General features: G+C 42.4%; 2 protein-coding genes across 3 annotated transcripts; both read left to right on the plus strand.

Moving 5' to 3' along the window:
* Positions 1–358: 358 nt before the first annotated feature.
* On the plus strand, positions 359–2174 carry LOC113052680 (partner of Y14 and mago B). Of its 2 annotated transcripts, none has more exons than XM_026217084.1 (3): positions 359–458; positions 1148–1241; positions 1330–2174. In XM_026217084.1, exons 1-3 carry the CDS (start codon positions 428–430, stop codon positions 1814–1816), a joined length of 612 nt encoding a protein of 203 aa, XP_026072869.1. In that variant the 5' UTR covers positions 359–427; the 3' UTR covers positions 1817–2174. The 2 variants fall into 2 exon arrangements, with proteins under 2 accessions (XP_026072869.1, XP_026072868.1); XM_026217083.1 differs by having other exon boundaries at positions 448–628.
* A 4559-nt stretch (positions 2175–6733) lies between these two features.
* Positions 6734–19370, plus strand: LOC113052677 (matrix metalloproteinase-19). Its single transcript, XM_026217080.1, has 7 exons — positions 6734–6933; positions 7954–8166; positions 8871–9116; positions 9205–9294; positions 9375–9539; positions 16404–16528; positions 18904–19370. Exons 1-7 carry the CDS (start codon positions 6792–6794, stop codon positions 19117–19119), a joined length of 1197 nt encoding a protein of 398 aa, XP_026072865.1. The 5' UTR covers positions 6734–6791; the 3' UTR covers positions 19120–19370.
* Positions 19371–19404: the final 34 nt, after the last annotated feature.

The following is a 19404-nucleotide window of genomic DNA, read 5'->3' on the forward strand; positions in this document are numbered from 1 at the left end:
TGTAAATGTAATATAATGTCATTATAAAGTATTCATATTTATAGATATTATGGTATTGTTAGTCTTTATTAGTCTTTGTTAATGTTGGTTGATAAAAATGCAGTTGTTCATTGGTTGTTTATGTTAGTTCACAGTGTATTAACTAATGTTAAAAAGCACAATGTTTGATTTTAATAATGCATTAGTAAATGTTAAAATGAACAATAAATGCTGTAGAAGTATTGTTCATGTTTAGTTCATGTTAACTAATACAATTAATTACTGTTAACTAATGAACCTTATTGTAAAGTGTTACCTATATTATTTTGTTACATTATACTGATACAGTGTAACAGATACATCACGTCACACACTTCCCACTGACAAACAAACGTGCAGTCTCGCGATAGCGATACAGAGCGGAAACGGAAGTTAGCCTTTGTTAAAGATGGCAACCCCCTATGTGACAGATGAATCCGGTAAAGCCTTTCACACACAAACACACATTTCTGCGTAGATAGTCTTATAGTCGTCATGAATGTTAGTGATGATGCATGGTGTCGTGTGCGCGAGCCTGAAGAAACACAGCGAGACTCGAACCGATCGCGACACACATGGAGCATCCGAACCTTCTTGTTTTTTTCCTTTTGTATGTTTGTGTTTCATTTACTCGAGCTACTTTAATCCTACTGAGATAGAAACGCTGCAGCGGTGGAGCAGTTTAGTTTTGCGTCAAAAACTATCAATTTCAGGCGACATTGTTGCCTTGATTCCACAGACAGTATCTGATCTGGGCGATGACGTCACTGAGTCATCACTGAACCGACTGTAGCTGTTTGTTATTGTCTTCATCATCAGCACGTTTGTCCTGTTAGACACAATCTGTGTTGTATAAAGCTGATTAGACTTGATGCGCAAAGCCTAATAATAGAAATGCAGATAATAGCATCAAAACATGATGGTGGTGATTAGGATTGAGTGGTTAACAGCAATAGAAATAATTACGTTGAGGCAAGGCAATATTAGTATAATAAAAATAAATAAATATTATAATTCAGTAAAAGTGTCAGTGTGTCGCAACAGTCACAATCAAAGAGACTTGTGCCATAAACAGATAATGTGTCCAGTGTCAGCTGCACTGTCAGTAAAGCATGCGTGTGCGTTTCAGGTAAATATATCGCCGCCACGCAGCGTCCGGACGGCACGTGGAGGAAACCGCGGCGCGTGAAGGACGGATACGTCCCGCAGGAGGAGGTCCCGGTGTAAGCGCTCGGCTCACCGTTCACTGAACAGCAGTGATGAGACGCTTGTGTGTGCCAGTCAGCTAATGCCTTTCTCTCCTCTCTGCAGCTATGAGAACAAGTACGTCAAGTTCTTCAAGAGCAAACCCGAGCTGCCGCCCGGCATGAACCCTGAGGACGCGGCTCAGACCCGACAGCAGCAGGCCGTGAGCGGAGCCCAGAAACAGAGCGACGCCGCCGGACTCTCCAAAACCGCCAAGCGCAACATGAAGCGCAAAGAAAAGCGCAAACAGCACAGCCAGACTCCACAGGAAGCCTCGGAGGACGTGAAGGGCCTGAGTAAGGAGCTGGACGCGATGAAAGTCACAGAGGAGCAGAAGAGAGTGACGGCCGAGCCTGAAGCTGCGGATCCGACGGCGGCCGCAGAGAAAGCCAAGAAGATAAAGAACCTGCGGAAGAAGCTGCGACAGGTGGAGGAGCTCCAGCAGAAGGTGGATTCGGGAGAGCTGGAGACCCCCAGCAAGGAGCAGCTGGACAAACTGGGACGGGGCCAGGCCTTACGGGATGAGCTGAGGCTGCTGGAAGGACATTTGTGAGGCCAGCTGTCAGTCAGACGTGTCCGTTTCCATTGACAGTCGTGTCAGGGTGTGTTTGTATTTCAGTCAAAGCTGTAACCACTTCATTCTTGTGTTTTATACATCATGAAGACACACGTGGTGGCATCTTGCGCTCTGGACTCTTGATGCGGGTCGTCCAGAACCTGCACGAGCGCAGATGATTCCACTCTCTGTAATCATGTCATCCAGACGGAGCGCCCTGCGACTCTCTGTCATAGATTAGAGACTGATGGACTACAGATCCATGCTGTCATCATTTTTTTTACCACTGTAGTAATAATGGCATGAAATAGTAATGTGTAGAATTGTGTTATATATTAAACATAGAACAACAGTCTTCCTGTTTCATGTCCCTGTCTGATCCACAGTGTAGAAAACAGCTAAACTGGTGTTTTACTGGTAGGGCTGTGTGAGTCATATCATATATTATAAAATAGTAAGTGTAGAGTAACTGATGTTAAGTGATGTGGAAGCTGAAATGATCCGTCATGTCGTGAACAACAGGCCTTGCTCGTGCACACTTTCACTGTGTGATGGAGACTAGTAGAATGCAGCTAGAACCACCTGAAATTCAACAAGGCCTCCGTGTGAGTCTTATATTTCTATACGATAAGTTCAACATCACATGAGCAAACATGCCATTTCAATGTGTTAGTCAATATTGTCTGGTTTTGCTCTATTTTGCCAACAAAAATCATTCCAAGCTAAATTTGTTGCCACAGACTGGTGTTTCATCACTGAGTGGATTCGCTTTTTTAAACAAATCAATGATGCAGCGATCCATTCATAAAGACACTCACTTGCCTTGTTCCTGAATAAATTAACTGTTTCAGATCGATTAAATCAAGTTGTCATTTAGAACTTTTTTTTGGTAATTTAAATATTATTTTAGGAGCATAAATCTGTTGTAATTGCATTTTAAATGCTGCTTCTGTGCATCTTCTGCAGTGCTAAAAGTGATTTTACTGACATTGGCTTCATTCGACGGGTAACAGCCTGGAGCGTCGTCTTCTTGTAACTGAACTTATTGATTAAATGTTAGAATGTGAGATAAAAGATGAAGCATATATCTAATAAGGTTAGAAATCATTGTCATTGTGAAGGTAAAAATGGCTCTGGAGATCAATTTAAAATAAATTAATTCATCCCTTAATGGAAAAGTTCATTTCTGAGGGTGTTTGAGCCATTAAGAAATTAAACGAAAGGTCACAGTCGGGGTCAAATCCAGTTTAATGCATTTATCATTAAAGACTGGCATGTTCTAGTGCAAGGACAAGCAGCGGTCAGTCCATCACACCGGACCGGAGCAGAAGGATCGCATCAGAATCAAATGAAGGAAACGCTGAATTTTGAGTAAAAATGCCTTCATTTGCAAAAAAGCATTTACACTTGCTTGGGTTGTTTTTTGATGAATAATGGGTTAATGAAAGTGAAAGTGACATACAGACAAGTATGGTGACCCATACTCAGAATTCATGCTCTGCATTTAACCCATCCAGAGTGCACACACACACAGCAGTGAACACACACACACACAGCAGTGAACACACACACACACAGCAGTGAACACACACACACACCTTGAGCAGTGAACACACACACACACCTTGAGCAGTGAACACACACACACACACAGCAGTGAACACACACACACACAGCAGTGAACACACACACACACACACCTTGAGCAGTGAACACACACACACACCTTGAGCAGTGAACACACACACACACCTTGAGCAGTGAACACACACACACACACAGCAGTGAACACACACACACACACACACCTTGAGCAGTGAAAACACACACACACACACACAGCAGTGAACACACGCACCCACAGTGTGAACAAACACACACACACACCTTGAGCAGTGAACACACACACACACCTTGAGCAGTGAACACACACACAGCAGTGAACACACACACACACACACACCTTGAGCAGTGAACACACACACACAGCAGTGAACACACACACACACAGCAGTGAACACACACACACCTTGAGCAGTGAAAACACACACACACACACACACCTTGAGCAGTGAAAACACACACAGCAGTGAACACACACACACACCTTGAGCAGTGAACACACACACAGCAGTGAACACACACACACACACACCTTGAGCAGTGAAAACACACACAGCAGTGAACACACACACACACACACACCTTGAGCAGTGAAAACACACACACACAGCAGTGAACACACACACACACACACACACCTTGAGCAGTGAAAACACACACACACAGCAGTGAACACACACACACACACACACCTTGAGCAGTGAAAACACACACACACACACACAGCAGTGAACACACGCACCCACAGTGTGAACAAACACACACACACAGCAGTGAACACACACACACACACACCTTGAGCAGTGAAAACACACACACACAGCAGTGAACACACACACACACACACACACCTTGAGCAGTGAAAACACACACACACACACGCACCCACAGTGTGAACAAACACACACACACAGTGTGAACAAACACACACACACAGCAGTGAACACACACACACACACACCTTGAGCAGTGAAAACACACACACACAGCAGTGAACACACACACACACACACACACACACCTTGAGCAGTGAAAACACACACACACACACGCACCCACAGTGTGAACAAACACACACACACAGTGTGAACACACACACACACAGCAGTGAACACACGCACCCACAGTGTGAACACACACACACACACCCGGAGCGGTGGGCTTCATATATGCTGCGGTGCCGGGGAGTAGTTGGTGTTATTGCCGACCAGAGACTCGAACCCACAACCTTAGGGTTAGGAGTCGAACCCTCACACCACTAGGCCACGATTCCCTAATGCGAATAACGGGAGATGGAAATGCATTCACTGTGTTTCGTCTGCTATCTCTGAGGTGCAAGTAATATATTACATAAGAAAATGATTATATACAGTAGCTTCTCCTTTTCTTAGTGATGTATTGGGTTAGTTTATCAGGAAGTGACGGGGAGCAAGGAGGTTGTTCTCTTTAACTTGTCGGATGGAAACGTTTCTTGTTTGCAAATGTTTTGTACGATATTCCAATTTTACGCTTAAGTTAAATTTGCAACTTTGGATGGAAACCCAGCTAGTGTCTGCAGGATTACATGATCAATCACAAACAAAGAAAACAGCACTGAATGTGATCGAGGTCACTGGTTTTAAAGTGTCTTTCTGCTCCCTCAAACAGAAAGCCATTGGTCAGTCAAACAGATGGTCCCACCCCAAACCCATGTCACTGGTCAGAAGATGAATCCGTTACTCCACTGAAATCATCTACTAATGACTGCGAACACAAAACCATCACACCACTAACCAGACCACACTCTTAAACTAATGCACACACACATCTCTGCACTTCTTCTCTTCTAGCAGGATTACTAATCGAGTTGTCTAGAATATAAACCTGACATTGAGCACTACAGGGATTGCTGGATCTTAGACAAATGGATTTGTTCCTATTTTCTAAATCCGTGGATAAAAGCTTCTTCTAAACACATAACTGTAAATATAAACTTGTTTTACAGATATAAAGAAATACACTGGAGATTTGAGTTTGTTTTTCATCAGCAGAGTGTTTTAAAATAATGAAGGGTTAGGGTTAAAACACATGAATCCTCACACTCTTCTACTCGGAGGCTAATTATAGTGTTAATTATAAACTTCACACTTCCTCTCGCTCAACCCTAACACTCTCAAGAGAATCGGCTTGTTTGTGCTGTCTGACAGACAACAGACTGCTAGACGCTCAAATCTGTTGAAAAATCTCTAGGTTAATTTTATTATGGAGACAAAATAAAGTATTTCAGCCTAATGAACGGAGATATCACAGGACTCGCGTGTGTGCTCGTGATCCGATTTTAATCATGAAGCCTCATTAAATCTGCTGACGTCATCAGACAGGAAGTCATTCATGGGCACTAACAGCTTTTCCAAATGCTGAAGCCCACATTCACCTGACTCCTGCAGTGTGATGTCATTTCCTGCTGTAAGTTCAGGCCTCACATCACACAGCACATGTGATGCACTGCTCGTGGACACACACACACACACACACACACACTTGTTTGTTTGCTCTGCACAGCATGCCTTCACATAGTTCTGAGGACCACAATGATCTGGACCAAACCTCCAAACTAAACTCCAGGCACACACACCCAGACGAGTCACAAACAGATCTAGAGCCGACTGAACGGAGACGTGATCCCCGCTGCTGCAGTGTTCCTGAGACCTCGAGCTCCAGAGATGCGGGTCCTGGTCCTGATGATGCTGACGTCTGCGTGTGCCGCTCTGGATCCTGTGGCGCTGAAGGAGGCCACGGTAAGGAGAACTCATCAGTGAGTTTCTGTTCAGCCGTTTCTGTTCGTCGACACTCATCTTCACTGATTATTATAAAGTGTGGTGCTGTAGAAGTTGGTTTTTATGTCTGTCTGCATCTCTCAGGTCTATCTGAAGAGATACGGTTACTTACCTTCATCATCTAATGCTGATCATCAGAGAATTCAAACACAACAAATGAATGAGGCCCTACGGTAACACACACACACACACACTCCATAGGCATAATGGTTTTTCTACTGTACAAACTGTATTTTCTATCCTCTTTCTCTAACCCTACACTTAACCTTAGCTCACATTTCTAGATTCACAAATCTCTTCATTCTGTGTGATTTAGAAGATAGATTTTTACTGTAATCACTATACTTGTGGGGACATTTGGTCCTCATAATGATAACACAAACACAGTCAATGGGGTAAGCTGTGCCTTTTTACTTACGTTGTCCATAAGAAAAGAAGAAATGAGGTAAAACTCAACCTGTAAATCTGTTTCAGGACATCTGCAGTGTCTGTAACCCCACTCTCCCCATCTGGCCTGTGATCTCTGATCTCTGATGCATGTTTTCAGGATCTTCCAGCAGGTGACGGGTCTGCGTGTGACGGGCCGTCCAGACAGCAGCACAATGGCCATGATGAGAGCCGCCCGCTGTGGTCTGAGTGACCCCTTCAGCCACACGCTCAAATACCGCACCCTGGGTGAGTCACGTGAGCACAGGTCAGTCTGTGCTGATTAACTGCACCTTGTGATTTAAAATGAAGCACTCTATCAAAGATCAAGAATAGCATCAGTCCACTCTTTTGACCATTTCAGTTCAGCAGGCCTTGATTTATCTCATTGCATTTATTTAAGAATATATATTCTGAAATCTTATCATACAAGGCTTGATCTTTCCCAGAACAGAACTTTACTGTTAAAGGGGTGCTTTATGGTTTTTTTTCTAGGCTTGATTGTGTTTATGGGGTGCAGTCTAATCTGTTCATGCTTTTTTTTTTTGTTGTTTTTTTTGTTGTTGTTTTTTAACACATTATTTTTCACATCATTTACCTTTATTCCACACCTATCTGTGTGGTTGGCTAAACTGTATTGTTGTGTATTATAAACAATGAACTTAATGGTATGTTTGTTTGTTGTTGTCTCATACTTTTAGATACGCTGTTGTTTGTAAATGCCACTGCTTCTGTTAACTTTTAATATACAGTTTTATTGATTAAAGCTTTAATGCAGCACAGCAACCATACTTGAGAGAGAGAGAGGGAGAGAGAGGGACAGAGCGGGGGGGTGAATGAGAGAGAGATGCAGAGCAGGATGACTGGAGGAACAGGATTGAGAACCGCTGCTTTAGAGAATTGATTTTGAATCTTGTGAATCCATTAGAATCGTTGGAAGACAGAATTGCGATTCATATATGCAGATTTTTACATGCACTCCTAGTTTTCTCTTCCTCTTCTTTTAAGCAGCACAACATGGCCTCGCCCCTTAGTTCCCAGGGGCGGGGTTTATCTGGGTTTGTGACATAAAGACCCGTGAAGTAACTTCTTGTAGTCCTTACCAGCCATTTCTGTAGGCATTAATCTGCCAGAATCTATCAGCGCTGCAACTTTTTAGATATTGCTTATGCTCAAACAGCAACATTACAAACTAACATTAAAAAAGTTAAATCGGAATCAACTGCCCATTTAATCCTAAATGTCAGTCTGGCCGAATGCATGCTGTAGGTCAGTGGAGTAAGAAGAGACTGACGTACCGCATTTATAATCATCCGCTGTCTCTGGGTTTGTCTGGGACACGAGCGGCGGTTCGTGCGGCCTTCGGTTACTGGAGCGCCGTCAGCCCTCTTCACTTCCAGGAGGTCAGCAGAGGTCACGCCGACATCAAACTGTCCTTCCACAGGAGAAACCAGGGCTGCCCTGTCGCATTCGACGGACCTGGTGGGAACACCCTTCCCTTTTTACTAAACATATTATTTCCAACAAACATCAGCTGAGTGTTTGAAATGACTCCTCTAGGCATTTATATGTAATTTAGCTTTTGAAATATATCTCATATTTTGAGTATGAAAGCCTATTTCAGCCACTGAATATCAAAAAGGTAATTGTAACTTTTTTGAGAGTTTATATTTCCTAAGTCTGACTTTTTTTCTCAGAATTGCTAGTTTATATCATGCAATTCTAAGACAAAAATCAGAATATCGAGAAAAATAAGTCAGTATTGTAATATATATATTGTCACAAGTACCTTTTTAAAGTTTTTATTCAGTGGCAGAAGCGGGCTTGAGCAATATGTGCTCTAAGCATCTGGAAATGTAATGTCAAAATTTCTGTGGTGGCAAAACTTTTGCTCAACCTGTGCTCAAGCGTATCTGTGGTTTGAAAGCTCACTTTCAGTCACTGAACTGGATTCCTGCAAGTCTTACAAAGGGCAGTTTAAGACTTTTAAAGACTGCTTTAAAAAACAGTTAAAGAAAATTTAAGGATAAATTAAAAGGAACAAAGGAATACAACTTCCTTCCAACATATCTACATTACTTTATAATTAATTTTACACTCACAAAAAAATGGCATAACAAGAATATAGACTTTTAAAGACCTTTTAAGACCTGCAGAAACCCTGCTGAATCTGTTTTCTGGTCCAGGGCAAGTTTTGGGGCACGCTGAAGGCCCAGAGTCCGGCACGGTTCACTTCGATGCAGATGAGGTGTGGACGGAGGGGCGGAGTTCTGGAGCAAACCTGCGCATCGTAGCCGCCCATGAGATAGGCCACGCCCTCGGATTAGGCCACTCCCAGTACCACAGTGCGCTCATGGGCCCTGTGTACACAGGATACCGCCACAACTTCAGACTGCACCAGGACGACATCCGCGGCATACAGACTCTGTACGGTAAGAACATGCAGATGTGTTTCCATCCAGTGTTCTATCCAGTGACTGAGGTTTAACTGCAGAACAAAGCTGACATCAGCTTTCTCAGGAAAACCTGTGGAAAAACCATCCATCACTCCGAGAAAGCCAGATCAACTGCCGGACCTTTGCGTCGGGAGACTGGACGCCATGATGCTGGGTAACAGTACAGCTGATCTCTGATCAGTCCAACACTTGATATGGTCATCAGCCTCATGTCCTTGTGCTTTATCTTCTCAGGGCCTCTTCACAAGACACTTGCTTTCAGAGGTCATTACGTGTGGACGTTCTCAGATTCAGGTTATAACAGTCCCCTTCACATTAATGCCTTGTGGAAAGAACTGCCCAGCCACATCAATGCAGCCGTTCACTCGCAAAGAACCAACAAATCCTATTTTCTTAAAGGTGAACTGAATCTTACATTTACATTTACATTTAATCTTTTATCAGATGCTTTTATCCAAAGCGTCTTACAAATGAGAACAATAGAAGCAGTCAGGTCAACAAGAGAACAACAACAGTATACAAGTGCCATGACAAGTCTCAGTTAGTCTAGTATAGACGCATAGCCAGGTTTTTTTTTTTTTTTTTTTTTTTTTAAATAAATGAAAAGACAATAAAAGGAAAAGTGCTAGTGTTAGTTGGTTAAGTGCAGGCGAAAAAGATGAGTCTTTAGATGTTTCTTGAAAATGAGTAAAGACTTGAGATTGGGAGGTCATTCCACCAGCTGGGCACAGTCCAGGAAAAGGTCCGTGAGAGTGATTTTGAACTTCTTTAGGATGGCACCACAAGGCGTCGTTCACTTACAGAGCGCAAACTTCTGGAGGGCACATAAGATTTAACCAGTGAGTTTAGGTAAGTTGGTGCCGTGCCAGTGGTCGTCTTGTAGGCAAGCATCAGTACCTTGAATTTGATGCGAGCGGCTACTGGTAGCCAGTGTAACCTGATGAGGAGAAACGTGAGCTGTTTTTTGGCTCATTGAAGACAACCCTCGCTGCTGCATTCTGGATCAGTTTCAGAGGCTTGACAGTACATGCAGGAAAAGCCAGGAGAGCATTACAATAGTCCAGTCTGGAGAGAACAAGAGCTTGGACAAGAAGTTGGGTGGCTTGCTCTGACAGGAAGGGTCTAATCTTCCTAATGTTGTATAAGGCAAACCTGCAGGAGCGGGTCGTTGTAGCAATGTGGTCAGGGAAGCTTAACTGATGATCCATCACAACTCCTAGGTTTCTGGCTGTCCTCGAAGGAGTTATGGTTGATGAGCCCATCTGTATAGAGAAGTTGTGATGAAGCAATGGGTTAGCTGGAACCACCAGGAGTTCAGTCTTTGTAAGGTTAAGCTGAAGGTGATGGTCATTCATCCAGCTAGAAATGTCACTCAGACAGGCTGAAATGCGAGCAGCTACCGTCGGGTCATCTGACTGGAATGAGAAGTAGAGTTGGGTGTCATCAGCGTAGCAGTGATAAGAAAAGCCATGCTTCTGAATGAATGATTTTGAAGCTGCTCTTGCTAGTCGCAGGGCTTCAAGAGGGGGTGAAATGCTATTTCATGCATACTGAGTTTTTTACACTGTTAAAGAGTTGGATTCCCATGCTAAACATGGACAAAGTTTCAAAAATTAAGTTGTACGTTTGAAGGAGTATTTCTGTTCCAAAAATACTCCTTCCGGATACTCCTTATGATTCTTTAGCTCCGCCCACACGTCACGCCTCCAGCCGGTCGTGTTTTTCCGGGAAAATTGGTACAGACTATCTTTCTCTTATGAATATAATAAAACTAAAGACTTTTTGGAGTTATGAAGGATGCAGTACTACTCTATAGGTACTCAAGATTAACAGGATATTGAGTGAAAACGAGCATTTCACCCCCCCATTCAGTAACCGAGAGCAGAGCAGTCTCAGTTGAGTGGCCACTTTTGAAGCCAGATTGGTTGCTGTCCAGGAGGTTGTTCTGTACAAGGAACATAGAAAGCTGGTTGAACACAGCTCGCTCAAGTGTCTTTGCAATGAATGGAAGAAGGGATACCGGTCTGTAGTTTTCAAGAAGCGCTGGATTTAGAGATGGTTTCTTGAGCAGTGGGTTTACCCGAGCCTGCTTAAATGCTCAGGGAAATGTTCCAGAGTGAAGAGAGGAGTTGATAATGTGAGTAAGTGAAGGTATGACTGAAGAAGAGATCGCTTGAAGGAGGTGAGTGGGGATCGGTTCAAGTGGACAAGTAGAAGGATGATTGGACAGGAGAAGTTTGGAGACGTCCATCTCTAAGAGTGGGAAGGAGGAGAAAGAGTGTGTGTCGGTCATTGTGAGGTTGTCCTCAGCCTGCGGTGTGGAGAATTGGTCACTGATGGATCTTGTCTTATTTGTGAAGAAGGCTGCAAAGTCGTCCGCTGTAAGAGTCGATGGAGGAGGTGGAGGCAGCGGATTAAGAAGAGAAGAGAAAGTCTTGAAGAGTGTCTGAGCATCACAGCAGCTGTTAATTTTGTTGTGGTAGTAGGATGTTTTATCCGTGAAGACATTTGCAGAGAAGGAAGAGAGGAGAGACTGATACTGTGACGAGTGGGGCGGGGCCGAGAGATGTGGGAACGAGCGAGGCCGGTAGAGTGATTGGGAAATCCGCGACACCTGTGCCCCACCGCCGGACCTCGAGTCCCACAGAGGAGATTGAAGGATACAAAACTGGAGCGACGATAGTGAAGGAGGAGAGAGGACCAGGCCTGGGTCTTAGTTGTGTTTTGCTTTTTATTTGCGCGCACCAGTCGTCCGTGAGGGGCTGGTGCGCTGTTTTGTGTTTATTTTGAATTAAAGTCTTTGTTTGATTGTCCGCCGGTTCCCGCCTCCTTCTTCCCGATGAATATGGAGATTTTATTGTTACAGATACACACTGAGGTCCGTAGAGTTTCTTTATTTCTGCCATTTCTGAGTTTAGAGTGATGTTCACGGAGAACCTCGGACAGCCAGGGGGCAGATGGGGCGGTGCGTGCTGGTCTAGACAACAGTGGGCAAAAGTTGTCCAAGCAAGATGTTAAAGTGGAGCAAATAGTGTCCGTAGCACTGTTCGTGTCCAGAGCAGAAAACTGAGAGAGTACAGAAAGCGAGGATGAAACTACAGCATATAGGCGAGATGGAGAGAGTGTGCGTAGGTTCCGTCGAAAGGTGCCCTGTGTTGGAGTGTGTGCCACTTCAGGAGTAAGTGCTAGGTTAGCAGTAATGAGGAAGTGATCAGATGTGTGCAGTGGAGCAACTGAAGAGGTGTCCACAGAGCAACCACGCGTGTAGATGAGGTCCAGTTGGTTGCCTGATTTGTGAGTCGCTGTAGTGGACACTAGCTTGAGATCAAATGAGGTGAGCAGAGTTTTGAAGTCAGCAGCCTGGGGTGTATCTAGGTAAATGTTGAAGTCACCAAGCAGTACCAGAGGAGTACCATCTTCAGGGAAGTTTGATAGCAGCACATCCAACTCCTACAAGAAGTTTCCAAGTTGACCTGGAGGACGATAAATGACCACAAAGTGGATTTTAACAGGGTGGGTTACAGTAATTGCATGTGATTCAAAGGAACCAGTACCTGTAGGTGATGGCTGAAGATCAAATTTTCCATTATTTGGATATAAGGAGACCAGTACCTCCACCCCTCCCAGTGGTACGAGGAGTGTGGGAACAAGTGAAATTAGTGGAGAGGGCTGCAGGAGTGGCAGTATCTTCAGGTTTGATCCAAGTCTCTGTCAGTGCCATGAGGTTGAGACCGGAATGAGTAGCAATAGAAGAAATGAAGTCTGCTTTGTTAACTGCAGACTGGCAGCTCCAGAGACCAACTGGAATAGAGAGCGTAGTAGTAGAGGTCAGTGGGACGTAGGTTTGTCAGACAGGCCTTCCTGCGACGTACATAACGTGCTCTCCGAGTGTTAGTAGTGTTAGTAGAGATCTGAAAGCACATAGTGACTACAAGTGTAAGAGATATTTGAGAACAAGCTATACAAAAAGTAAAGAAAGAGAAAAGCAATACTCAAGTGCCCTGTCGGTGTCCTTGCTCGGTGGAGTCGCGCAGGTCGTGTCGATTGTCTTCACATGAGGGCTGCCGCGGTGAAACCTAGCGCTTTTGTATTTGCCTGATTACCTGTGATTGAAGTCAGCTGGCCACGCCTCACTATTTAGCAGATCGAAACTGGGCAGTCCTGCAATAGGCAAACGCTAAACCAAGCGCCACTTTCAGCATATATTTACCAGGGTAAGACACACATAATTTAAATCAAAAACTTTCCTAGGAATGAAGATCAAACAGTAGTCTAATGAGAAAACGACTCTAAACACTCACAAGCTGCTGTCCTTCTCTGTCGCTCGACTGTTTCTTCTTAGCACAGAGTTGAATTCAAGTAGATACAGGAACATTAAAATTGGAAACATGATGATTTTCACATTTTATAAGTCAGTTCAAATCACCTTTATAGTGTGTCAATGCAAGAGGACAATAGAAAAAAGTCAGTTTATCAGTTAAAGTCGGTTCATTGATGATTCAGGGACGTCAATAGTGTCTGTGTAATAATCAGTCTTCTAAGTGTCTTCAACTTAACAAGACAAAGGAACCAAAACTCCAAAAACCTTGGGAGAAACCAGGCTCAGTTGGGGTCAGTTCTCCTCTGACCAGACGAAACCAGTAGTTCAATTCCAGACTGCAGCAAAGTCAGATTGTGCAGAAGAATCATCTGTTTCCTGTGGTCTTGTCCTGGTGCTCCCCTGAGACAAGGTCTTTACAGGGGATCTGTATCTGGGCTCTAGTTGTCCTGGTCTCCGCTGTCTTTCAGGGATGTAGAGGTCCTTTCTAGGTGCTGATCCACCATCTGGTCTGGATACGTACTGGATCCGGGTGACTGCAGTGACCCTCTGATCTGGACACAGACTGGATCTGGTGGCCACGGTGACCTCGGAACAAGAGAGAAACAGACTAATATTAGCGTAGATGCCATTCTTCTAATGATGTAGAAAGTACATTATAGCAAGTGTTATGGGAAGTGTTCCCTGTTCTGGTTTACCTAATTACAGGACCGGGCTAATATGGTCATACTTCCTGGTTCTAGTAAGAACTCTTGCTGCTGCATTTTGGACTAGCTGTAGTTTGTTTACTAAGCGTGCAGAACAACCACCCAATAAAGCATTACAATAGTCTAACCTTGAGGTCATAAACGCATGGATTAACATTTCTGCATTTGACATTGAGAGCATAGGCCGTAATTTAGATATATTTTTGACTGTCTTCTGCTCAAAGCTGGTGTATATATATATATATATACACACACACACACACACACACACACACACAGGTGCTAGTCATATAATTAGAATATCATCAAAAAGTTGATTTATTTCACTAATTCCATTCAAAAAGTTAAACTTGTATATTATATTCATTCATTACACACAGACTGATATTTCAAATGTTTATTTCTTTTAATTTTGATGATTATAACTGACAACTAAGGAAAATCCCAAATTCAGTATCTCAGAAAATTAGAATATAACATTACTAATACAAAGAAAGGATTTTTAGCAATCTTGGCCAACTGAAAAGTATGAGCATGTACAGCACTCAATACTGAGTTGTGTTTCTTTTATCTGAATGACTGCAGCAGTGCGGCGTGGCATGGAGTGGATCAGTCTGTGGCACTGCTCAGGTGTTATGAGAGACCAGGTTACTCTGATAGTGGCCTTCAGCTCTTCTGCATTGTTGCGTCTGGCACATCACATCTTCCTCTTCACAATACACCACAGATTTTCTATGGGGTTAAGGGCAGGCGAGTTTGCTGGTCAATTAAGAACAGGAATACCATGCTCCTTAAACCAGGTACTGGTAGCTTTGGCACTGTGTGCAGGTGCAGAGTCCTGTTGGAAAATGAAATCTGCATCTCCATAAAGTTGGTCAGCAGCAAGAAGCATGAAGTGCTCTAAAACTTCCTGGTATACGGCTGTGTTGACCTTTGACCTCAGAAAACACAGTGGACCAACACCAGCAGATGACATGGCACCCTAAACCATCACTGACTGTGGAAACTTTACACTGGACTCAAGCAACGTGGATTGTGTGCCTCTCCTCTCTTCCTCCAGACTCTGGGACCCTGATATCCAAAGGAAATGCTAAATTTACTTTCATCAGAGAACATAAGTTTGGACCACTCAGCAGCAGTCCAGTTTCCTTCCCTTCTCCTCTCTATTAATGTGCTTGGACACAGAGCTCTGTGAACAGCCAACCTCTTCTGCAATGACCTTGTGTGTCTTGCCCTCCTTGTGCAAAGTGTCAATGGTGGTCTTTTGGACAACTGTCCGGTCAGCTGTCTTCCCCATGATTGTGTAGCCTACAGAACTAGACTGAGAGACCATTTAAAGGCTTTGCAGGTGTTTTGAGTTAATTAGCTGATTAGAGTGTGGCACCAGATGTCTTCAATATTGAACCTTTTCACAATATTCTAATTTTCTGAGATACTGAATTTGGTATTTTTCTTAGTTGTCAGTTATAAACATAAAAATTAAAAGAAATAAACATTTGAAATATATCAGTCTGAGGGTATCTTAAACTAAAACTTTTTGATGATATTCTAATTATATGACCAGCACCTGTATATAAAGCATATAATTGCTATATACCCACTGTATAAAATATATTACAATATATCGTAATTATTGGTGTGATCAACATTTCTGATTATAATTATTGTTGAAAACAGTTGTGCTGCCCAATATGTTTGTGGAAATCATGATACACTTCCATTCAAATGTTCGGGATGTGTTGAAGTGCTTTTAAATAGATTAACACTTTTATGCATCAGGGATGCATTAAACTAAACAAAATTAAACAAAAGTGACAGTAAAGACATTTATAATGTAACATAAGATTTAAGTTTCAAATTAATACTGTTCTTTTTAACTTTCTGTTCAACTGTGAATCCTGAAAAATAAAATGCACCACAGTTAATCACAGGAATATTGTGCAGCACAACTGTGTTCAACACTGATAATAATCAGAAATGTTTCTTGAGCAGTAAATCATCATATTATTCTGATTTCTGAAGATCATGTGACACTGAAGACTGGAGGAATGATGCTGAAAATACCTTTCAGCACAAATAAGACCTTTAATCTTTGATAAACATTTAAAAATCATAACGTTTCCAAACGTTTGAAAAGTGTCTTTTAGAAAACACTATTTTAACAGACACTGCTGTAATTACAATATGGCGTTATTAATAGTAATAGTAATATCAATCTTCTGTACCTGATTTCCACAGGAGATAAAGTCTGGAGATATTCGGGATTTAAACTGGACCAGGGCTACCCGAAACGCCTCACCATTCCCTCCAACATACAGGCCGCGTTCTTCCTCAGGAGCCAGCGAGCGCTCGTCTTCATCAAGGTGCCAGAATCCTGTGCAGAACAGCAGCATTTCTTCTGCTCATGAGTTCAATTCAATTCAGTTAAATTCAATTCAAGTTTATTTGTATAGCGTTTTCTACGATATAAATCATTGCAAAGCAACTTTACAGAAAATTAAGTTTCCACAATATTTAGTAGTAGCTTATAAGTGGTGATAAGTTTGTGCAAATGACAGGAATTTTCAGAAAATTTTATACAAGACAGTCAACTAGATGATGAACATTATTAACAGCAATTATAATGTGATTGCATAGTAAGTAGCAGCATTCGTTAGTTCTGTTGCTGATTCAGGGTCAGCATCATCTGAGGTCCTCTGAGGGTCAGCATCATCTCTTCAGAACACCTGGATCCAGACTGGAGCTTGTGTAAATCCTAGTTACCACGGGATGAAGATCCAGCAGAAACAGAGAAACACATAGAGACATCATTAGCATAGCTGCTGATCCAACAGAGTAAAATTAATTAGTTTAACCCAAGCTAAAGAATAAGAATGCAACTGCAGTCACAATTTAAGAGATACATTATTCGAATGCTTGGAGAAAGAGATGTGTTTTTAATCTAGATTTAAACAGAGAGAGTGTGTCTGAACCCGAACATTATCAGGAAGGCTATTCCAGAGTTTGGGAGCCAAATGTGAAAAAGCTCTACCTACTTTAGTGGACTTTGCTATCCTAGGAACTACCAAAAGTCCAGCGTTTTGTGACCTTAGGGAGCGTGGTTGTAGCGTGGTAGAAGGCTAGTTAGGTACGCTGGAGCTAAACCATTTAGGTTCCCTTCCTCAAATCTTGCCCTGGAGGTCCAATGCACTGCAGTGTTTAGCTCCAACCCTGATCAACCTCACCTGTCTGGGATTCTCTAATGATCCCAAAGACATTAATTGGCATTGATTAGCATGCTTAGGTGTATCAAAGATACACAGTTAGCATGTAGGATTTAGAATTTTTTTTTTTTTTTTGCTTTATTCAGTTTCTTTAAAAACCCAAAATGAACTGCACCTCAGTCCAGCAGATGGCGGTAATACACTTTGTTTGTAAACTGCCATAAAACTCAACAGAAGAAGAAGAAGAAGATGCTTAGGTGTGTTTGATTAGGGTTAGAGCTAAACTCTGCAGGAAAGTGGATCTCGAGGTCCAGATTTGAGGATCCCTGATTTAGGGCCTTATAGGTAAGTAATGATAATTTGTAACTGATACGGAACTTAATAGGTAGCCAGTGCAGAGACTGTAAAATTGGGGTAATATGATCATATTTTCTTGACCTCGTAAGGACTCTAGCCACTGCATTTTGGACGACCTGTAGCTTGTTTATTGAAGAAGCAGGACAACCACCTAGAAGTGCATTACAATAGTCCAGTCTAGAGGTCATGATAATATTATAATATTTCTAATAATATTACCAAGGTGCAACATGTATATTGAAAATAGAAGGGGACCTAGGACGGATCCTTGTGGCACTCCATATTTTACTGATGATAAATGAGATCACCATTTAAATAAACAAAATGGTAGCGATCGGACAGGTAGGATCTAAACCATCTTAGAGCCTGCCCTTGAATACCTGTATAGTTTTGTAATCGATCTATGAGTATGTCATGATCTATGGTGTCGAACACAGCACTAAGATCAAGTAAGACTAGAAATAAGATGCAGCCTTGATCTGACGCAAGGAGCAGGTCATTTATAATTTTAACAAGTGCAGTTTCTGTGCTATGGTGGGGCCTAAAACCTGACTGAAATTCTTCATACAGATCATTTTTGTGCAGGAAGGTGCTCAATTGAGCAGACACAACTTTTTCTAAAATTTTAGACATAAATGGAAGATTTGAAATGGGCCTGTTAATTAGCCACTGTGCTAAATAAAAACTTTGGATTGTTTTGGTTATTTTCTATGAGTTTGTGTTAGTTTTTCTCCGTTTGCGTTCAAGACTACGAGTTACTTTCTTGAGAGAGTGAGTATTACTGTTATACCATGGCACAGTACGTGTTTCTCTAACCTTTTTAAATTTGATCGGGGCAACAGCTTCTAATGTATTAGAGAAAATAGTGCCCATGTTGTCAGTAATTTCGTCTAATTCATGTGTATTTTTGGGTACAAATAGCAGTTGAGATAGATCAGGCAGGTTATTTAGTGAATCTTTCTTTGGTGGCTGGAACAATAGTTCTGCTCAGACGGTATCGCTGCGACATATAGTTAATATCAGTTATACGCAGCATGCACGATACAAGGAAATGGTCTGTAATATCATCACTTTGAGGTAGAATATCTATAGCAGTAAGATCGATTCCATGCGATATAATTAAATCTAGTGTATGATTAAAACGATGAGTTGAGAGTGATTGTGTGTCTGTTCCGCAGGGATCAGAATACTGGCTCTGGGATGAACTGCGGTCAGCTAAACATCTCCAGCTGAAGGCCGCTCTGCCCTCGGATCTGGACGCTGCCTTCACGGGGGGCGACGGGCGCGTCCACGTGTTCAGCGGCGCGTGGCACTGGCGTCTGAGTCCCGCGCTGACGCTGGAGAAGGGCTATCATTTCCGCTCCAGACACAGATGGATGCACTGTGACCACTAATATACATCATTTACATATCGTACATCAAACAAGCCGTCATCTAGAGTTAAGATAGCAGACATATTACAAGATATTGTCAGCAGTTTATTAGTCGTCTGTTTTTCTCTCTGATGTACACATGATCACATATATATTTTACACTTCTGCATGACTCTAGTAACTGATGTATTAGACTCTCACAGGCTTGTAAAGCACTTTTGAATTATTTTTAATTATTCAAATGATAATTAATAAAAAGGATTGAAACTAAAGTCACTATAGCAGGTTATAATGGATGGCTAGTAA

The sequence above is a fragment of the Carassius auratus genome, chromosome 33, assembly GCF_003368295.1.
Source record: "Carassius auratus strain Wakin chromosome 33, ASM336829v1, whole genome shotgun sequence".
NCBI classification, from domain to species: domain Eukaryota; kingdom Metazoa; phylum Chordata; class Actinopteri; order Cypriniformes; family Cyprinidae; genus Carassius; species Carassius auratus.